This window comes from Myodes glareolus, chromosome 24, assembly GCF_982192425.1.
Source record: "Myodes glareolus chromosome 24, mMyoGla1.1, whole genome shotgun sequence".
NCBI classification, from domain to species: Eukaryota; Metazoa; Chordata; class Mammalia; order Rodentia; family Cricetidae; genus Myodes; species Myodes glareolus.
In genome coordinates, this window is record NC_142049.1 from 48,012,588 (window position 1) to 48,034,091 (window position 21,504).

At 52.0% G+C, this 21,504-nt stretch overlaps 2 protein-coding genes and 1 long non-coding RNA gene across 3 annotated transcripts; 2 read left to right on the top strand and 1 right to left on the bottom strand.

The window, feature by feature from the left end:
- The first annotated feature begins 321 nt into the window (after positions 1-321).
- Positions 322-2,367, top strand: LOC125406570 (galactoside 2-alpha-L-fucosyltransferase Sec1). Its single transcript, XM_048443594.3, is given in 2 exon segments — positions 322-1,449; positions 1,451-2,367. Coding segments are annotated over 2 exon segments (951 nt in total). The 5' UTR covers positions 322-624; the 3' UTR covers positions 1,577-2,367.
- A 5,668-nt stretch (positions 2,368-8,035) lies between these two features.
- Positions 8,036-11,603, bottom strand: LOC146889980 (uncharacterized). Its single transcript, XR_014999527.2, has 2 exons — positions 10,708-11,603; positions 8,036-8,214 (listed from the first exon to the last, which is right to left on the bottom strand). It is a non-coding gene; the product is annotated as an uncharacterized LOC146889980 (long non-coding RNA).
- Positions 9,085-18,379, top strand: Fut2 (fucosyltransferase 2 (H blood group)). The gene is made up of 2 exons (XM_087901334.1): positions 9,085-9,237; positions 16,137-18,379. The coding sequence occupies exon 2, from the start codon at positions 16,139-16,141 to the stop codon at positions 17,159-17,161; it is 1,023 nt and encodes a 340-aa protein (XP_087757460.1). The 5' UTR covers positions 9,085-9,237; positions 16,137-16,138; the 3' UTR covers positions 17,162-18,379.
- Positions 18,380-21,504: the final 3,125 nt, after the last annotated feature.

The window sequence follows — 21,504 nt, forward strand, 5'->3', positions numbered from 1 at the left end:
GCTAAGTGACAAAAGCATGCAAAACTTAGAGCTTGATACACTGGACCAAGGATGACTCGTGAGGTGGGGGTGGGCTCGGGTTTAAAACCTAAAGCATATAGATTATTTATTTTGGAATGTTCCATTTAATATTTTCAAACCACACTTGATCCTGTTAAGTAATTAAAACTCTAGAAGGTCAAACTATGAATAAGGAAACACTACTGTATCACGTTTAATTCTCATGCACCCCCTGAGTAGCTGTTAGGACCACAGAAATGGCTGTGATCAGGTAAGAGATGGTTTGACCAGCTGTCTTCAGAGGTCAGACCTAGTCAGGTGACAGAAAGATTCAGAGCGGTACAGTAAGCCCCTCACACTGCTGACTAAGGGTGGGGCTGGCCTCAGAAGCAGGCAGGAACACTCCTGGACTGGCTGTGCTCAGACTCCTGACTCCTGTCTTCTCTTACAGCTTCCGGAGGACTCAAGGCCACTTGTCCACCCCTCTCCACCTTTTACTTCCTTTTTGTGATCTTTGTGTTGTCCACCATCTTCTACTGCCACCGGCGCCTGGCTCTAGTGCCTGACCCCTGGGCCTCTTCAGCCCTTGTGGTCTTAGCCCCAAGAAACCTGCCCCCGGAGGGCATGTTCACCATCAATGTCAAAGGCCGCCTGGGGAACCAGATGGGCGAGTATGCCACCCTGTTCGCACTGGCCAGGATGAACGGAAAGCCCGCATTCATCCCCGCATCCATGCACAGCACCCTGGCACCCATCTTCAGGATCAGCCTCCCGGTGCTGCACAGCGACACCAACAGGAAGATCAAATGGCAGAACTACCACCTGAACGACTGGATGGAGGAGAGGTACCGGCACATCCCGGGACGCTATGTGCGCCTCACAGGGTACCCGTGCTCCTGGACCTTCTACCACCACCTGCGCCCCGAGATCCTGCAGGAGTTCACGCTGCACGATCATGTGCGTGAGGAGGCCCAGGCCTTCCTGCGTGGCCTGCGGGTGAATGGGGACAAACCGAGTACGTTTGTGGGTGTCCATGTGCGCCGGGGGGACTATGTGCATGTCATGCCCAACATTTGGAAAGGCGTGGTGGCTGACCGGGGTTACTTGGAACAGGCCCTGGGCAGATTCCGGGCGCGCTATCCATCTCCCGTCTTTGTAGTCACCAGTGATGACATGGCCTGGTGCCGGAAGAGCATCAGTGTTTCCCGAGGGGATGTGTCGTTTGCTGGCAATGGCCTCCAGGGATCTCCTGCCAGGGACATCGCGTTGCTCACGCAGTGCAACCACACCGTCATTACCGTGGGCACCTTTGGGATCTGGGCCGCCTACCTCACAGGTGGGGATACTGTTTACCTGGCTAACTTTACTCAGCCCAACTCCCCCTTCCACATGGTTTTCAAGCCACAAGCAGCCTACCTCCCCAACTGGGTAGGCATTGCTGCTGACCTGACATAGGCCCAGCAGAGGAACCTCTAGCGGTGCCTCAACCTGGGCCCCCCAAGAGGCATTGAAGGCTTGCTGCTTGCTCAGGTTCCCACATGCAGTTCCAGCCCAGCCTTCTGTGTTTCACAGCTGAGAGATTCTGGGTCAATGATGTCACCTCGCTGCCCTCCTGTGCACCCTGAGCATGTGAGCGCAGTCTTGAGTTACCTAGCAGCGACATGCACAGGTGATCCGAGTTCCTCTGTATCCAGAGAGAGTTGGCCACTGTGTCTGGAAGTCTGGAATGCTTTCACCCGGAGGGCAGGTTCTATGGCTGTGATGAGACACCATGGCGATAAACAGCCTGCAGAGGAAGGTGCTGTTTAAACCCACACTCCCACTCCACACTCCATCACTGAGGGCAGCCAGAGCAAGACCTCAGCCTGCAGGACCCTAGGGAGGGAACTGATGCAGAGGCCATGCAGGAGTGCCACTACCTGCTTGCTGAGCCTGCTGCCTTAACTGACCTAGGACCACCTGCCTGGGCCTTCCTACATCAATCAGTCGAGAAAATGCAGGGCAGATGTGGTGGGAGCGGCTTTCCTGCTGATACTGACTCTTCAGAGCGCCTCAGCTCCTGTCAAGCTGACATAAAGCTAGCTGGCAGAGCCAGCTTTGCGCTGTCCTTCCCCTCACCCACCAGCATGTAGGGTCCTGGGGGGTATTTGGTGGTGGTGCGGCTCCTGCCCTGGAGTTATGGGACATTTCCAGCCGCTGGGAGCTTGAGCTTTGGGGCACAACCTTATAGGAAAGGGAAGTTGGAGGAGCAGGCCTGACGAAGGTGCCGGGTGGTGGGCAGCTGTGTAGATACTCAGTCACACTGAACTCCAGACTGTGTTTGTGTTTGCGTTAACCAAATAAAATCAACCTTGGTTCGCGGGTGAAGTCAGCATCTGGTTTGCTGGAGCTAGACACGGAGAGTCCAGAGTCCAGAGGAGCAAGAATGTGGAGAGCGAGACACACAGGGAGGAGGATGGGACTGGAGTTTCTCATTTATTTTTGGTTTGGAATGAGTGGAGAGACATGTCTCTTGCTGGGAAAAGAGGCCAAAAAATTGAAGGTCAGCTGCTTGCATCTCAGCCTCTCTGATCCAGTGGGTTTTCACCCCTACATCTGACTTCTGATCTTTGTTGGTAAATAGAACAATAGAGACCTAGTTTAAATCCGTATCTCTCTCCAGTCTTCAGTCTGAGTACCCTGCAGGGCACTGACTGCAGGGCTGTGGGGTCACAGATGATAATTAAAACATTAGTAGATGCGTGTGCAGTCACTAAGCCGACAGACAATCCCTCTGGTGGCAGGAAGGTGCACCCTGCGCAGCGGGGCCCAGGAGGAGCAGCAGATGCTGCAAGACACAGCTCTGCAGGAAGCCTGACCCTAGCCACAGCGCTGTCCTGCTGGAACCTGGGCTCGGGCTGCTCAGAGAGGCCTGTTGGGGCTGCCTGGTCTCAGTCTGCTTTCTGTTGCTGTCACCAAGTCTCTGAATGTGGCACTAGTATCTGCCTCATGCTGGGACCCTAGGTGTAGGGTTTTGCCCTAGGTGTAGGGCAAAACAGGGTCCCAGACTCTTGTAAAGCCACCACCCACTGAGCTGTGTCTTCTGTAGCTTCTCTACAGTTATCTCCAGGGAGCTCGGCACACCCGAAAACATGGGGGTACCAGAATTTTTAATTCTTCTTTACACACACACACACACACACACACACACACACACACACACACCATGTTGTTTTTTGTTGTTGTTGTTGTTTTGTTTGTTTGTTTGTTTGTTTAACAGAGTTTCTCTCTGTAGCCTTGGCTGTCCTGGAACTCACTCTGTAGACTTCAAACTGGCTTTGAACTCACAGAGATGCACCTGCCTCTGCCTCCCGCGTGCTGGGATAAAAGGCAGCACCACCACACCCAGCTGAAAGAGTATTACTCTGTGGCACAGGCTGATCTTGAACTCAAGGTAATCCTCCTGCCTTAGCCTTCTGAGTACCAGGATTGCAGTCAAGAGCTTACACACCCAGTTTCCACATGCCCTTGTAGAGACTCCAGTCATACTGGGTCAGAAAGACACACATCCCCCCCCCAGCACACACACACACCCCAGCCTCCCCCTAATCAGATGGCTTATCTTCCTGTTCTCAGAACTGCCCTTCCAGCTCCTTGCCCCCAGAGACTTCTGTGAGGGCCTCCAGCAGGCTGCAGGGGGCCCTTGGGGAAGTGCAAAGTGCAGCTGTGTTTCCCACTGACCTGCACACACACACACACACACACACCCCGGTGTTTAAGCTCTTCCCCTGAAACCACCTCCCTAGTGTTCTCTGTAGCCACAGCCTATGGCTTCCTGGTGCACTGAGAGGATGGAGGCCAGCTCAGAACTGGAGAGAGTGAACTTGTAACATTTATCTTCACGGGGACAGTGTGGCTGTTCTTAGTTACAGCCATGCTGCTTTTCTCATGCACTAGCTGTCCTGGGAAAATTACCTCATGTTCCTCAGAGTGAGACTATATCAAAAAAGAAATGGAGGGGGGAGGGAGGAAGGAAGGAAGGAAGGAGAGAAGGGGAGATAAATGGTGTCCCTGGTTGACCTTGCTCTCACTCCCTGCCAGTACAGAGGTGTGGACACAGGACATTCTCAGCACACTTGCCTGCAGCACAAAGCCTCCAAGCCACCACAGCCCCTGGCTGGAAACCTGGTCAGTTCCCTGCCCTGGTCTTTCACATCAGGCCTGATGGGGGACAGATGTGGAGTCTTTAGGAAGCAAGTAGGTGGCAATGGGAGCCATGGGAAGGGCGCCCTGCCCAGCTCCCTGTTTGCTTGGCTTTGCTTGAACAAAGATACAAACAGCTTTTACTTTACAAAAGCCCAAGCAGGGGCTGGCAGTCTGCCAATGGGAATAAGTGCCACATTCATCCAGCAAATATTTACCTGGCTCTTAAGTGGGTTGAAGACGCCCTAGTTCCTCAGCAGGGGAGAGGAAGGAAGCCATGTGAACCTACACTGCCTAAGCTAAAGGTGGCCCAGCCCAGTGTCCACTCCTCCAACTCCTGTGATGAGCTTCTTCCTAGAAAACTGTCCCTGCAGCTGAGACTGGTGGAGATCAGGTGATCCTCGGCCCTCAGAGCATTGACTCCAGAGGCAGAGTAGAGACCAACTTCTAAAAGGAAGCAGTGTTGTGCAGGCCTAAGTGCCCAGTTTACCTTACCCCATCCCATCACACTCGCGTATTCACCAGTGAATGATATGCACACCAAGCAAGAGCCTCTTGTGCCCTGGCTGATGGCTACGTGAGTCTGCCATGGGCTTAGCTCTCAGCGGCCTTGACTTCCACCCTCAGCAACACACAGCACACACACTAAAAGTTAACTTCCTGTTGGCCTTGGCTGAGCCCTGTCTTCAGTCAATGATGTCAAATGATATGAGGGAATATTGGTGTGAGTCAGGCAGGGCGTGACCCTCGCTGTGCCAGGAAGTGGTCAAAGCTTGGCAGGTTCTGCCAAGAAGACCCGAGAACTTTTGCTTATGTGACCTCAACTTTTGTGCCCATGGAGACGAGGATTTGAGCTTTCTGAAAAATTCTTGCTAGGTAGTGGTGGTGGTGGTGGTGGTGCATACCTTTAATCCTAGCACTCAGGAGACAGAGGCAGGGGGATCTTTGTGAGTTCAAGGTCAGTCTACAGAGCGATTTCCAGGACAGCCAGGGCTTCACCCTATCTCAAAAAACTAAAGAGAGAGAGAGAGAGAGAGAGAGAGAGAGAGAGAGAGAGAGAGAATAAATTGCTGTCTATATTGCATCTGAGATGAGCGTCATCCAGATGGAGCCCTACCTGCTGGCTCATTCCAAGTGTTGAGCTCAATCAGTCTAGGCTCATGGGTGGGCAGCCCTCTCCATTCCGTTCATCCTGCCGGAAGAGCAAAGGCTGTGGGGTCTGACCTCTGTGATCCACGTGTTCCCGAGTTACACTGTTAGTGCAGCGCTCTGCAGAGCCCAGGCTCTGCCTCCCAGCGTGTGTCTGACTGCACCCTTATTAGCTTCGTGCCTCTGAGCGTGGAAACAACCCAGGCAGAGGCACAAATGAAGTGATATCCAGTAGAGATTCATAGAGATAAAAAGGTCTGTGGGTGCCAGGGGCTGAGAAGAGATGGGGAAGGAGTTGCTTCATGGGCACACAGGTTTTACAAGACAAGGTAGTTAAGGAGGGCTGGCTGGACCACAGTGTGAACACCACTCCAAGCAAACTGCACGCTTAGAAAACGACCCAGGAAACCAGACCTGGTGGAACATGGCTGCAATCTAAAATTGGTCAACAGAAGCAGGAGGATTGCCAAGAGTTCAAGGACTGAAAAGTGAGACCCTTGAGCCAGTGAGGTGGCTCAGTGGAAAAAGTTACTGACAACCTGAACTTAATCCCCAGGGCCTGTATGACAATGGGAGGGAACCGAGTCCCACATGACCTCTGACCTCCACTCAACACCACCTGATGCACATGCTTTCCCCATTCTGTGCCCCCCCACTCCTCCCAATCCCCCCCCACCCCGCCTCCACACACACAAAGGAGTGAGACTGCATTTGTCTCCATAACACCAACAAAGCTATCTGGTGGACGGACGCAATGCCCACACCACACAGTGAAAAAGTCTTCTGACCTGTGGATTTGCAGCTGGGTGCTTTGTTTTCTTTCTCCGTCTCCTTCTCTTCCTTCTATTTCTCCTGTTCCCCCAGTCCCTGGTTCTCCAGCCCCTGGTTCCTGAGCCCCTGTTCCCCAGGCTCCTGTTCTCCCAGCCCCTGGTTCCCCAGCCCCTGTTCCCCAGCTCTTATTCCCCCAGACCCTGTACCTGACTTTCCATACTCCTCCTCCTTCTCCTTCTCCTCCTCTCCTCTCCTTCCCCTCCTTCTCCTCCTCTTCCTCCCCTTTTTTCAGGCATGCCTCAAGCTCACAGCACTCCTGCCTCGGCCTCCTGGCTGGAATTTGCAGACAGAAGCCATAGAGCCCGACTTTCTGTGTGGCTTTTGAACAGTAGGTTCATGGGGGTAGGGGATGGCACACAGAGATATAACGCACCTGCAGATCCGGGAGCTCAGAGTCAGCTTTGCACACTTGCTAAACACCTGGCTTTTTTTTTCTCCATGGCATGAATGGATTAGGAAAAATGGCCTTTTGTGTTTCAACTGCCCCACACTCTGGACTTGGCAGATGTCCTGGTGTCCACTCACAGCAACTCCACCCTTCTGTTATCACAAACCGAGGAAGAGGAGAAGAAAGGTAGCTCTCATGGGGACTTTTTATGCCTGTGTTTTATTTGTTTTCAATATGGTGGATTGAGCCCAATCTGGCATCCTAGACAGGCACTTTAGGGCTGAGCCATGCCCCACGTCCTTACTGGCAGATCCTAGGCACATGTTCTGCCACCTGAGCCAGGCTGCTGCCCTTCGCTTGACTTTTATTTTATTATTATTGTATATATGTTTGTTTATTTATTTATTTTGGTTTTTATTTTTCAAGATGGGGTTTCTCTGTAGCTTTGGAACCTGTCCTGGAACTAGCTCTTGTAGACCAGGTTGGCCTCGAACTCACAGAGATCCGTCTGTCTCTGCCTCCCGAGTGCTGGGATTAAAAATGTGCACCACCATCACCCAGCTGTGTTTATTCTTTAGTGTATATGAATACTTGTGTGCATGTTCCTGTGTGTGTGCACAGGAAGTTAACATTTAGTGTCTTTTTCAATCGTTGTCTGTGCTGCTTAGTGTCATTGCCAACCTGGCATAAATTCAGAGTCATTTGGGAAGATGGAACCTCAGTTGAGAAAATGTCCCACCAGATTAGCCTGTGGGCAAGCTTGTAGTGCATTTTCTTAATTAGAGATTTATGTAGAATGGCTGTGGTGGCTATTCTTGGTTGTCAACTTGACTATATCTGGAATGGACTGTATTCCAGAAATGGAGGCACACTTATAATCTGGATCTTGAGGCAAGAAGTCAACACTCAGCATCTTGGGACTGAGCAGCTACTAGATTCACAACTAGCCTTGTTGGACAGTAGCCTGTAACTCATTCTAGTGTGTGTGTGTGTGTGTGTGTGTGTGTGTGTGTGTGTGTGTGTGGAGAGAGAGAGAGAGAGAGAGATTCATTCCATAAGTTCTGTGACTCTAAGAGAACCCTGGCTGATACAATGGCCCAGCCCCCTGGGGGTGGTGACCCTTCTTACCAGTTGATCTTGGATAATATAAGAAAGCAGGCTGAGTAATTCTGTCTCCAAACAAATAGACAGTAACAGAAACAAGGTGGAGCTGAGAAGAGTTGCTGTTTGCATAGCGTCGTTCTCCAAGCCCCAGCTTGCCTGACTTTGAGTGGCTGTGTGACTCTGGGCAAGTTAACTTCTCTCTCTGTGCTTGGTTTTTCCTGTGCACATAGAGCTATTCAGAGGGCCTACTATTAGGCCAAGGTTGATGGTATAATGTTCCACCTGGATCTGTGCTCCCTCCCGATGCGGATCGTGTGCCTTTCGCACCTAACCATGAGCTTGGGGCGAGGTTCTGGGGGTTAAACACAAGACACACACAGAGAGAGATCTGGGTCATCCGCCAAGAACAGCCGAATGCCCAGTTTATTTTGTTTCTGTCAGGTTAATATACCTCTTTCCCCAGAAGAGAAGGACCCCCTCCCAGCCAGGAGTGAGATCACAGTGTTGAGAGCCTGGGCCGAGTGGCAGGTTCTTCCAGGTAGGGGGTACCTGGCTGGGAGCTGTGGCAGACAGTTAAGAGAAGAATTAGGCGCCGTGGGAACCCTCCTTAGCAGGTGAAATTACCATACCAAAGACGAAACAAGGCTCTATGCTAATCCCCCAGGCTGGCAGAGAAGTTAACTGGAAGCTAGGCTGGTTTAGCATAAACAGTTCTTGCATCCTGTGCTTTGGCCTCAAGGAGCAGGGGAAAAACCTGGGATCCAACAGTACAGGTCTTTAATCTTAACACTCAGGAGGCAGAGACAGGTAGATCTCTGAGTTCGAGGCTAGCCAGGGCAACACAACAAGTTCCAGGCAATTCAGGGCTATATAGTGAGACCCTGGCTCAAAACCAAAGTGTATCAGTCATAGGGGTTAAAAGTATGATGCATAGGGCCCCGGTTCAATTCTGCATACACCAAAAAGAGGGAAAACCCAAAACCTTGTACACTGTTGACTCTCAAGATATGTCATTTGATAAAGTACTCTCTAGGAAAGCGTGAGGACCAATCCCGAGACCTTTGTAAAAACCGGGTGTAGAGGCAGGGGAATGGCTTGATCCATAGAGAGCTTGCTAAGCTGGTGTGAGAACCTGAGTTCAATCCTGCACACATGCATGCATGTAGAGGAGGGCAGCCAGTAAGTGGGTGCCGCAGGTCAGAGCGCTCACAGCTCAAACCAGAAGACCTCACCTAGAAAGCCTGATGCGGGCCATTCCACTGTTGACTTGGGGGTCTGCAGTACTGCGGGGGGCGGGGAAGGCGGGTACGCTAAACTTTCCCAACTCCATCTGACTGCCCCTCCTGCTGGCATCCTGCAGGCACCTGAGAGGAAGCCAACTTCTCCTCTGGAAGCTTAGTCACACTGGTTCTAGGATGTCAGCTGGTCTACCCTGGGCGGGGTTTCTATCCAGGCCTATAGGAAGGCTCAGAAAACTCTAGCCCTGAACGAAGGGGCAGGCTGCAAGGAACACTGAGCTACCTGCCTGCAGAGCCACCTCGTCATCCATTCGGAGGTCTTCTCTGTAACCACAGCCAGAAAAGGTGAGCAGAGGCCAGGGGGATGGGGACAGGTCTCCTGTTCCCTCAACAAACCCTAGGGATCCAGAAAATGAACCGATTTGTCTCCGACCCACCCTAGGGCTCTCTGGGAGGAGATGCCATTACTGGCAAACAGGATCCAGAACCTGGCTCCCCCAGACTCTGGGTTCCCAGCTGAGTTCCAGCTAGTTCCTTCAGTCCCTGAGCTCTCCAGATCCTGAGTTCCCAGACCTTGGTTTTTCCAGTCCCTAGGTCCCTTGACCCCTAGTTCCCCCAGTTCTTGTTCCCAAGACCCTGTTCCCCCCAGCTCCTGGTCCCCCAGTTCCTGGTCCCCTAGCCCCTCTTCCCCCAGCCCCTGGTCTCCCAGTTCCTGGTCCCCTGACCCCTCTTCCCCCAGCCCCTGTTCCCCAGCTTCTGTTCTCCCAGCATCTGTACCCCCAGTTCCTTTACCCCTGGTTCCTATACCCCCAATTCCTGGTCCACCGGCCCCTGTTTCCCTAGATCCTGTTTCCCCAGTTCCTGGTTCCCTAGCTCCTGGTTCCCCAGCTTCTGTTCTACCAGATCCTGGTTCCCCGGCTCCTCTTCCCCCAGCTTCTGTATCCCCAGCCCCTGTTCCCCCAGCCCCTGTTCTCCCAGCTCCTGGTTCCCCAGCTCCTGTTCCCCTAGCTTCTGTACCCCTAGCTCCTGGTTCCCCAAACCCCTGTTCCCTCAGCTTCTGGTTCCCCAGCTCCTGTTCTGCCACCATCTGTTCCCCCAGTTCCTGTTTCCCAGACCTTGTTCTACCAGCTCTGGTTCCCCAGACCCTTCTCCACCAGTACCCCATTCCCATGTTGGTTGGTTTCTCTCTTCACCTGCTCAGATCCCTCCCTGCTGCTGACTGCAGGAACAAATACAGATGGAGGGCAGAGCTGGGCTCATGCAACCGGATTTTCCTGCTCCCACACCCATGGCTTCCACATCAACCTAGGGACCCTCAGAAACCTGTAGTTGCCCCCTGCCATGGGGGGACAGTAGGTCCCAGCTCAGTCCATCACAACACTCTATATGCCTGTTTGAGATTTCAATGCGGCACTTCTCTCATAAGCTTCCCCGAGAATCACAATGCCCTCGTTCTATGCAAGGGACCGAACAGGCAGAGGGCAGTGCCAGTCACAGGAATGGCACTGATGGGATAGGGTCAGGCATGAGGTCCTGCCTGTGTGGTGATGTGAAGGGTGTTGTGGGCAGGGCACTTTCTGGACGGAAAAGGTTGAACCAAAGGGGAGAGGAGAGGAAAGTGGAACAGCTTGTGCTTGTCATACTAGTACCCAAGAAACTGAGGCAGGGGGATTGCTGCAAGTCAGGTGTCAGCTTGGACGGCACTGAAAATCCCTGATGAGGAAAGAAAGGTTTCCGGGGTTGGAACCTCTTTCTGCCATACTGCACCCTCTAATGGAAGGTCCTCAGGAGACCCAGATGGAGGAGGGGACAAACCTGAATTCAACTTTTCTTCATTAAGCTCTGTGGCCCCCAGAGGTGTTGAAGCAGTGATAAACTTCCTGACCGCAGAGAGGAGAGGGGAAGTCTCCATTACCACAGCAGCTCCGGCTGGAGCCAAAGCAACTAGCTCGTTAGTCTCCTGTAGCCTCAGCACACTCGCAGGTCCCTTCACGGCCCTTGGTCTTCTCACACTCATCCACGCTCCTCTCTTATCTTATGGCCATGGGTGCTGTGGGTCTCGGCTCCTTTTAATACAGGCATGATTTGTGATCCCTAATCAGCTCTGGGGGTCTACCAGCCAGTAATTCCTCAGCCAACCAAATGCTGTCTGAAGCACGGGTGAAGGCCACGTAGCTCTGGCCACCACCCACATCTATTCTGCAAAGCTAGGTAGGGATTTTACAGCAGCCTCTGTGCCACCTTTGTCCCTTGCAGCCTCCACGCCCTCGCTTCCCTACCTTAGGAATAGGAACCAGCACAGACACAGTGAACACATTATTCCAAAATGTCTTCCTCTCCTTTTTCTGATGAAGCCAGACAAGCCTGGTTGTGTCCCTGTTTGCCGCAGGAGAAGCAGAGCCCTCCGGTGGAAACTGGAGATAATAGCTTGGTTTTGAAGTGTGTTTTCCCATTACTTTCTCCCCATACAGTTGATGCCACTCTGAGTTCCAGATGCTATAGAGACCGAAAAGGAAGGGCAGAAGTTCAGGGCCAGGCTGGGTAATGGCATGAATTCAGCCTGGGCAGCTTAGTGAGACTCTGTCTCAAGAGTTCAAACTGCGGGTGCAGCTGCTCCAAGGTGTGGTGGAGGGGAAGGGTTTTATTGTACATATGAAAGAGAGAACAGCCAGAGGCATCTGGAAGCGTCCAGACTGAACTGGTCCATGAGAGGAGTGGGCAGGAAAGAGTGAGAGAGGAGGAAAAGAGAGAGAGGGGGAGGCTGGAGAGATGACTCAGTGGTTAAGAGCATTGCCTGCTCTTCCAAAGGTCCTGAGTTCAATTCCTGGCAACCACGTGGTGGCTCACAAGCATCTGTAATGAGGTCTGGTGCCCTCTTCTGGCCTGCAGGCATATATGCAGAAAGAATATTGTATACATAATAAATAGATAAATAAATAAATATTTAAAAAAAAAAGAAAGTGGGGCTGGAGAGATGGCTCAGTGGTTAAGAGCACTGACTGTTCTTCCCGAGGACCCGGGTTCAATTCCCAGCACCCACATGGCAGCTCATAACTGTCTGAAAATCCAGTTCCAGGGGGTCTGACACGTTCACACCAATGCACATAAAATAAAAAGTTAAATAAACCATAAAAAATTAAAAAAAAAAAAAGAAAGAAAGAAAAGAAAAGAGAGAGGGGGAGAGGAGAGGGTAAACGGATGAAGAAAGGTCCAGGAGCTAAGTTGGTTAGTTATGTAGGAGTCAGAGAAGCTGGGGAAGAGAAGTGAAGCTCAGGGACTGGAGAGGTTGAGGTGGGGGCAGGGCGTGCCCACTAGAATGACTGGTGGCCAGCATCTGCTGTCATATGTGAAAGGGCTCCCACCCAGCTGGCCGTTCCTCCCAGGCTATAGACCTGCCACCAGTGGTGCCACTTACTCCAGGTAACCAGGGCACAGCAGCTAAGTAGAGAACTCCGGGATGCCCGCTGGACAGTATGTAAGTCGAGAACCAAGAGTCGTTGCTTTGCACATCTTCAGGACTGCTGGAGGCCTTGATCTGCCCTGTGGCTGCACAGTCTCTCCCCCTCCCCCCCAGGATCCCGGCCCTAGAACCGCGAGAGGCTAGACCTAAACTTTCGGCTAAGATGCGGCACAGCGGTGAGCAGCCTTGGGGAGATTGGCTTAAGACTGTAGTTAGGAACTCAGAGTGGGAATTTTGTGTGCTGGGCCTCAGCATAAAGGGTAGCGTTTGTTAGACCGACTGTGCACACTACCTTCTTGTTCACGAGGACCGAGAAAGCTAAGGCTAAAATGGCAGGTTAGATGGGAATGAGGCTGGGGGAAGGGAAGCGCGAGCTGGAGTCTAGGTTGGGAGGCTGGCTGAGAAGAGCTGACAAGAGTCTTCTGCTTGATAAAGGACACCACAGATGCCATTTGTCCCTTCTGACAGTGATGGGAAAGGGCTCCATTAGTAGAGGGAAAAGGGGCCCTGGGGGCGTGGAGTTTCCTTTGGACCTAGCAAAAAGCAAAAGTAAAAAAAGACCGGAAGAGTTGGTTCAGTCTACTGGCCTGTAACCTCAGCACTCGGGACTGAGGAGCGTTAGTTAGTCTGGGCCATAGAATGAATTCAGGGCTGGTCCAGGCAACTTAGTGAGATGGTCTCCAAGTTAAAACAGCAAGGTTGGGGGTGTGACTCAGGGGTAGAGCCCCTGCCTAGAGTTCCCCAGTGAGGGGCTGGGGGTGTAACTCGGGAGCAGAGCCCCTGCCTAGAGTCCCCCCCTCCAGTAGGGGCTGGGGTGTAACTCAGGGATAGAGCCCCTGCCTAGAGTCCCCCAGTGAGGGGCTGGGGTGTAACTCAGGGGTAGAGCCCCTGCCTAGAGTCCCCCAGTGAGGAGCTGGGCATGTGGCTCTGTGGAAGAGCGATTGCGAGGCATGCTGGCTGACCACCCTGAGTTCCATTTCTAGTACCACAGAAGAAAAAAGAACTTAGGAGGCAGAGGCAGGCAGATCTCTGCGAGTACAAGGCCAAGCTAGTCCAAAGAGTGAATTCCAGGATAGCCAGGGCTACATAGAGAACCCTATCTCAATGCTTCCCCCCAAAAAGCAAACCAAAGCTCACAGCAATTCTGCTGCCTCTGCCTCCTGAGCACTGAGGTGATGGACAAGCATCATCGCACCTTGGCTGAGTTTTCTTCTGGAGAATTACAAACCAGGAGTGTTTCGCCTGCAGTCCTGGCTAGCAGGCAGGAGTTGCCTTTGTAACTGCACACCTGTGCAAATGTAGAGCTCTGCCTGCTTTACAAGCCGCTCGAGTCGGTGCCAGCATTCTCTTGACTCTTGAGTTATTGGCCTAAGCCTGCGGTCAGGATTGCAGGCCTGGGGCCAAGACAGCCGGAAATCTTGTTTCTTCCCTAGAGTTGTACAAAGTCTCCTTTGGAAGCTGATGGCGAGCACACTCCGTGTTGCAAGCCACGCGTCCTCTGAGATGCGGCAGTAAGACTTCTGAAGAACTTGGGGAGCCTTGAAGCCCTTGCACCTCCAAAATGTTCATCCCTGTCACTCAGGCCTGGGTCTCAGTGACCAGTCACTGGCTTTAACTGGCACTAGTGTAAGTGTTGGTCACACCCTGGCTGCAGATGACAGAGTCTGCCATCCTCAACGGTTCTCCACCTGTGGGTTGAAACTCCTGTGGGAGTCAAACAACCCTTCCACAGGGGGTTGCCTAAGACCAGCCAAACACAAATATTTACATTTTATGATACATAACAGAAGCAAAATTAGTAGCAACGAAAATAATTTTATAGTTAGGGTGGGTCACCACAAGGTGAGGAACTGTATTAAAGGAATTCCTGACCCTGAAGTGCTGAGATTGAAGGTATGTCAGTGGACACATTTTGCTGTTTTAAAGATTTATGTGTGCGTGTGTGTATGCACCCCTGCTTGTGCAGTGCCTGCAGAGGCCAGTAGAGAACATCTGATCTCCTTGAGCTGGAATTACAGGGTGCTATGAGCTCCCTAATATGGGTGCTGGGAACTGAACTCCAATCCTCTGCAGGAGCAGTAAGTGCTTTTAAGCTCAGAGTCATCTGGGGACGCCCGTTTCTTTTGTTCTTTGTTTGTTTGTTTGTTCAAGACAGAGTTTCTCTATAGCCCTGGCTGTCTGGGAACTCACTCTGTGGACCAAGCTGACCTCTGCCTCTCCGGTTCTGGAATTAAATGTGTGCACCCATCATATCTGGCTTGTTTAATTTTTTATTTTTGTTTAATTTTTTATTACACTTCTTTATTTGTAATAGTGAGGGAGGTGTGGGTATGTGGAGGTCAGAGAACTGCTTGTATTCCATTTGTTCCCTCCTCCTACCACATGGGTCCTAGGGACCCAATTCAGGTTGGGAGGCTGGTAGGGATCACCTTTACCAACTTACCCATCTTGTGGCAATGCCATGGCCCCTTTTCTGTTTCACATTTGCACAGATTCAATATTTGCAGCCTTTGGTTTGTCCCACAAGGCCCTATCTAATTCACAAGCATTCTCTCTCCTGTTGAGCTACACCCTCAGTTTCTGATTGGTGGATTCTAGATGCATGCTCCACTCTGGAGCCACATCCTCAGACTCTGACTGGTGGATTCTAGATGCATGCTCCACTCTGGAGCCACATCCTCAGTCTCTGACTGGTGGATTCTAGGCACATTCCACTCTGGAGCCACATCCTTAGTCTCTGATTGGTGGATTCTAGCCGGCTCACGCTGGAGCTCAGTCTCTGTTTGATAGATTCTAGACACATGCCCACTCTGGAGCCACATCCTCAGACTCTGACTGGTGGATTCTAGGCGCATGCTCACTCTGAAGCCACACCCTCAGTCTCTGATTGGTAGATTCTAGGCACATTCCACATCCTTAGTCTCTTGATTGGTGGATTCTAGACAGCTCACACTGGAGCTCAGTCTTTGTTTGATAGATTTTAGACACACACTCACTCTGGAGCCACATCCTCAGACTCTGACTGGTGGGTTCTAGGCACGCTTCACTGTGGATCCACATCTTCAGGCCTCTTTTTACTTTTACTTTGAGATAAGGACTCACTCCGTTACCCAGGCTGGCCTTTAACTAGCAGTCCTCTGGCTTCAGCAGTCCCAGTAGCTGGGATGACAGGCTGCACCACTCTGCCAAGCTGGAAGAATGTCTCTATGGAGCAGTGGAGGCTCCTGGGATAGAGCAGAGGATTCTCCCGGAGAGTCTCAGGCAATGTCGGGAAAGGAATGAGGGCCTACCCACAGTCATATGCATTCAGGCCTTAACCACTGTTCATTATCCTAAAGTATCTACATAGGAGAGAAACAGTCACTAATTATGGGCAACATTCTCAGCACATGTTAATTGTGCTGGAATTCTGAGATTGTGAGACCTTTGGACTCTGAAATGAGGGGACCCTTCCCCTTCCCATGTCCCCGTAATATCCCTAATTCTGTTGGGGTTTTTTTTTCATCTTGCCTCATTTGAACACTTGACACACACTTTCCCTCCAAAGAGGACATTATACTGGCTCACTCTGTATCCCAACAGTGGAGCAGGGCCACACACACAATTCTTGGCTAGCCTGAGCACAAAATCGTGTCTCTAACAAACCGAAAAGAAAACCAGAATGCATGCTGAGGCACAATCAAGGAGATAAGCCGAGTGAGTGCCAAGTATTTGTGCACACAGTGTCTACAAGCACGTACTTCAGTCACACCCCAGCTAACCTGCCTGCTTTCCTTCCTGGCAGCCATGGCCAGCTCCCAGGTGCCTTTCTCCTTTCCTCTGGCCCACTTCCTCATCTTTGTCTTCGTGACTTCCACCATCGTCCACCTCCAGCACAGAATTGTGAAGATTCAATTCCCACCAGAGAAGCCCACAGAAGAGTCAGCAGCCACAGCGATGCCAGGGAGCAGCCAGCTGCAGGGCATGTTCACCATCAATTCCATTGGCCGCCTGGGGAACCAGATGGGCGAGTATGCCACCCTGTTTGCACTGGCCAGGATGAACGGAAAGCCCGCATTCATCCCTGAATCCATGCACAACACCCTGGCGCCCATCTTTAGGATCAGCCTCCCAGTGCTGCACAGCGACACCAACAGGAAGATCAAATGGCAGAACTACCACCTGAACGACTGGATGGAGGAGAGGTACCGGCACATCCCGGGACGCTATGTGCGCCTCACAGGGTACCCGTGCTCCTGGACCTTCTACCACCACCTGCGCCCCGAGATCCTGCAGGAGTTCACGCTGCACGATCATGTGCGTGAGGAGGCCCAGGCCTTCCTGCGTGGCCTGCGGGTGAATGGGGACAAGCCGAGTACGTTTGTGGGTGTCCATGTGCGCCGGGGGGACTATGTGCATGTCATGCCCAACATTTGGAAAGGCGTGGTGGCTGACCGGGGTTACTTGGAACAGGCCCTGGACAGGTTCCGGGCACGCTATCCGTCTCCCGTCTTTGTAGTCACCAGCAATGGCATGACCTGGTGCAAGCAGAACATTGATGCCTCCCGAGGGGATGTGGTGTTCGCTGGCAATGGTATTGAGGGTTCGCCAGCCAAAGACTTCGCACTCCTCACTCAGTGCAACCACACCGTCATGACTATTGGGACCTTCGGGATTTGGGCTGCCTACCTGGCAGGTGGTGACACCATCTACCTAGCAAACTATACCCTTCCAGATTCTCCCTTCCTCAAAATTTTTAAGCCAGAGGCTGCCTTCCTACCTGAGTGGGTCGGCATCCCGGCAGACCTGTCCCCACTTCTTAAGCACTAACACAAGCCTGTCCTTGCTCCCCCTTCCATCTCTAGGCAGGAGAAGCTCCGTGTTAAGCTCACAGGAAGAGCCTTCTTTCTGGAAGAAGCATGTCTTGGACTGCAAACAGAACAACTAATGTGTTCGGCAAACATATGCTCATGTTTGACACCACCGGCTCCAGCATCCATTGACTAAACTGCTCAGACCCATCGGCAGGGACCACAGTGCCCCCAAGCGCCAGCAGTGCCCACTAGCCGCTAGCAGTGCCATTACCGTGTTTTAGCGGAGCTGTCTCAGGATGCAGAAGGGCTGGCACAGACAGACGGCCATTTTGGGAGGCAGCAAGAGAAGGCCATTCCCTCACCTTGGGTTCCTTCTGAAGTGAGACAAACCCACACTTGTCCACCTTTTGTTACTAATAATGAAGTACCTGAAGCTGGATTATTTATGAAGGTCCAGTGAGCACCTCATGGTAACGGCAGTTCCATGGTGGGACAGCATGTGACAGTCAACAGTCACATGGGAAGCATGAGCAAGGAGGAGGAGTGGGCTTGTTCTTCTCATAGCAGCCCAAGAACTAACTGGAGTCTACTGCTCACCCCTTGAAGGGAGAGCCTTCAATGTCCTAAGGCCTTCTCGAGACTGTTCAAATTGTGTTTTTATCTCAATTATGGGTATATGTGTGGGTGTGTGCACGTGAGTGCAGTACCTTCAGAGGCTAGAACTGGGTGTCAGATCCCCTGGGGTTGGAGCTACAGGCAGCTAGACCAGATGCTGAGAACTTCTCTCTGAACCTCTCGCCACACCCCTTAACTCTACCTCACAAAGGTCCCAGCATCACCACTGTGAGGAGCAAAGTCAAGTTCAATGGAAGCCCCTCTGTAAGCACCCCAGCAGCTAACTGCCTTGTCTCCTTGACAAGAATGGCGTCACTATGTGCCTTGTGTCTCATTATGAGTCAAGGAGAAAGAGAATACGGGACTGGTTTAGCCTGGGATCCAAAGTAGCAGCTATTCACTGCCAAAGTCACGATCAGAAAGGAGAGGCCACCGTGAGCCCACAGCCACCACGTTGCTTGTCCATCTGAGAACTCTGTGGGTGGGACTCGGCTGAGGCCCACGTCCACCTCTGCGGCCCTGGCTTCCGGGAGACCAGTGTGTGCTACCATCTTGTCACACTTCAGGGGTGTGCATGACCATGATATCCGTCTGACAATTAAAGAGTACAACCTATGTAGCTACCATTGTGAAAACAGTCAGAGTGATCTGAGGGAAGAGCCCTTGAAGACGTTGGGGACAGCAGGAACCCCAAGGTGTCTCTCCAGACCCCACCCTGCTAAATTGGTGCTGACATTGTGCCTGGGAAGTGGCCTGGAGTTCACAGTGCTGGTGCCTTTCCTTCATTCTGGCACCAGGAGGATCTGAGGTTTGGAGGCCAGCCTGGTCTGTTTTCTGAGGCCTGTCTCCAAAAAGAAAATCCTCTATCTGGGCATGGCAGTGTATACCTGTGACCCCAGCGTTAAGGAAGTGAGTGCAGGAAGGTCAGGAGTTCAGAGCATCAGCTGCAGGGGGGTCCAGGCCAGTCTAAGCTGCATGATACCTTCTCGGAGACAGTGAGAACCCAGCTGGGCAGTGGTAGCACACACTTTTAATCGCAGCACTCAGAAAGAGGCGGGTGGATCTCTGAGTTTGAGGCCAGCCTGGGCTACACAGAGAAACCCTAGCTCCAAAAAGCAAAACAAAAAAAGAAAAAACTGCAAAATCCAAAAGCAACAAAAATGTGACTCTACACAATCACATGGGGTTTGTTGGTTGGTTGGGTTGGTTTTGTTTTTGTCTTTTGAGACAGGGTCTCTGTATAGCCCTGGCTGTCCTGGAACTCACAATGTAGACCGGGCAGGACTTGAGGTCTGCCTGCCTCTCCCTCCACTGTGACAGGCAGAGGCAGGCTATCATCTCCAGCTCATTTCACATTCCTGAAAGTGATGGCATGGGCTTGAGCCATTTCTCCAGCCAGATGGGCGGGACACGGGTGGAGCAGTCTTTCATCCCAGGGATCAGAAGCAGGCACATGGATCTCTGTGAGTCCAGGACAGCCAGGGCTAGGTGGAGACCCTGTCTCAAAATCAAAAGAAACAGAATGGACTACCACAGAGGTAGCGGAATTTAGCATATGGAAGCGGTCAGCTTGGTCCTATCCATGGGTGGATCACTGGGGTGTGGATTCTACCTCCAAACACCTCTAGGCAGGCCAGCGGTTCTCTGTCTGCTGGTTGTTGACAGTCACATGGTTGTGTGACCAGAACCACATTTAAGATAAAAGGTTATGTGTGGTACATCTAATTTGAGTGCTCTGGAAGCTGAAGCCTCACAAGGTTCAGTTTGAGCACAGCCTGGGCTACACTGGGAGATGCTGTCTCCTGGGAAGGAGGGGGTGGAGGAGGAGAAGGAAATGAAAGGAAATGGAAGAAAACAAGATACCCTGCCCTCTAGGAAGATCAGGGACAGGGAGGCCCGGGGAGGGACTGAAGTAGGTGACACTAGGTCACAGTGGTGAGGAGTGGTGATCTCAGCCAGGACCCACACCAATCCTGCCCTAGACTTCCAAATCTCCACCTTCCAGAGAATTCTGTAGCCACCCAACCCTACCTTGCTTGGGGCTGTGCAGGGCTGCGCCATGCTCTCCGCCCAAGGCTGACTGACTGAGGAGAGATGGTGACAGTGGGCAGGAGACAGGAGGGAGGCTTGGCTGGAAATTGATGTCCCGGAGCCCAAGGCGCCAGGGACAAGGGAATGGGTTACCCAGCAGATAGAGGGTTGTGGCTGGGGAAAGGTGGGGAGAAGGGGTGTTTCCTTTGTCAGAGGGTGAATTGGAGACAGCAGAGGACATGGTACAGAAAAGGACCTGAGTAGCCAGTCGGGGAAAGACTGGCATGGAAATGAGTGCATCAGATGCTGTCTCACAAAGCAAGAGCAAGGAAGGGGTCTGGAGATGGCTCGCTGCCCGTGCGGCAAGGGGTCTGGAGAGACCTGGAGAGACGGCTCGCCGCCCTTGCAGCTGCTGTTACAGGTCCTGGCACCCATGGCAGGTGGCCCACAACTCCAGCTTCCGGGGAGTGACAGGTTCCTCGGGCTTCCAAGAATCTGAGCATGTTATAGTGTGCATATACACAATAAAAATGCAAAAATACAAGGAACAAGAAGGAAAGTATCTAGAGCCTGAAGAGGAAGCTCACTACACCGTCTTGACCCTCCAGGGCTGGGAACTCGGCTGTCGGCTTTCAGCTTATCACAGGACACTCGAAGGCCAGCTCTGGCCATGCCCAGCCTGGGCCGGCCACAGACTTTCTGTTTACTCCAAGCACTCAACCTCATAGCAGCTTCTCCACACCTTGAGGTCTTCCTCACATCCCTCTTCCAGACGCCGTCTTTCAGGAAGTCCTCTACCAGTGTCCCCTAACCCTTGGAGGCTCAGCTGTTTTTCTGACCCCTGTTCCACCGCCCAGGTTTCGGTCTTTTTTAGAAGCCCTGGTCAGTCATGACTCCATGATCCCACATGCCATAGCCGCCAAGATGCCAGTCTGCACTGGGAGTGTGATCACTGAGCTTTACTGAAGTATAAAAAAGTGCAGGCTCTTGGTTTTCTCAACTCTGAGGGCCCAGGTTATGCACTGATTATATATGACTGACGTCATGTATGTATGTATGTATGTATGTATATATATATGTATATATATGTATATATATATATCCTGCCCCTTTAACAGCAGTCCCATCTTTCCTGATAACCTTCTGATCAAAATGAGACAAAATTTACTCCCAGGCCCAAAAGACAGGCAATCATCCATGTCTGGTGTCTGGTGGTCTCAAGTGTTCAGCTCCTCTCTCTCTCTCTCTCTCTCTCTCTCTCTCTCTCTCTCTCACACACACACACACACACACACACACACACACACACACACACACAGGGTCTCATGTAGCCCAGGCTGGTCTTGAACTCTCTATAGTTGAACTTCAGATCTTGAACTTCTGATTCTCCTGCCTCAGCTCTCCATGCCAACTTCTGTGAGTGCCAACACCTGAACTCCAAGTTGAACATTCATTCTTGGAAGTCCTGGGCTGCCACACAGGAAGTCTAGGGGCTTAGTTGAGAAAACATGTGGGGAAGAGAGCTGAGGCCTCGTGGAGGACAAGAAGGGTTCAGACATCCAGCTAGGCTCAGCCTTCTCCCCATCTCCACCATTGTGCCAACTGAATGAGCCATACTGAATGTCCTCATCCATCTGGCACAGGAATGACAACATTCCTCTCCGGCCCCTTATGGAGCTGAGTAACGGCCCTGCAGAGCCCAGTACACCGTAG

What these genes read in the sequence shown, in the direction of transcription:
- Fut2 (XM_087901334.1), top strand. Translation starts at nt 16,139, where the DNA reads ATGGCCAGCTCCCAGGTGCCTTTCTCCTTTCCTCTGGCCCACTTCCTC.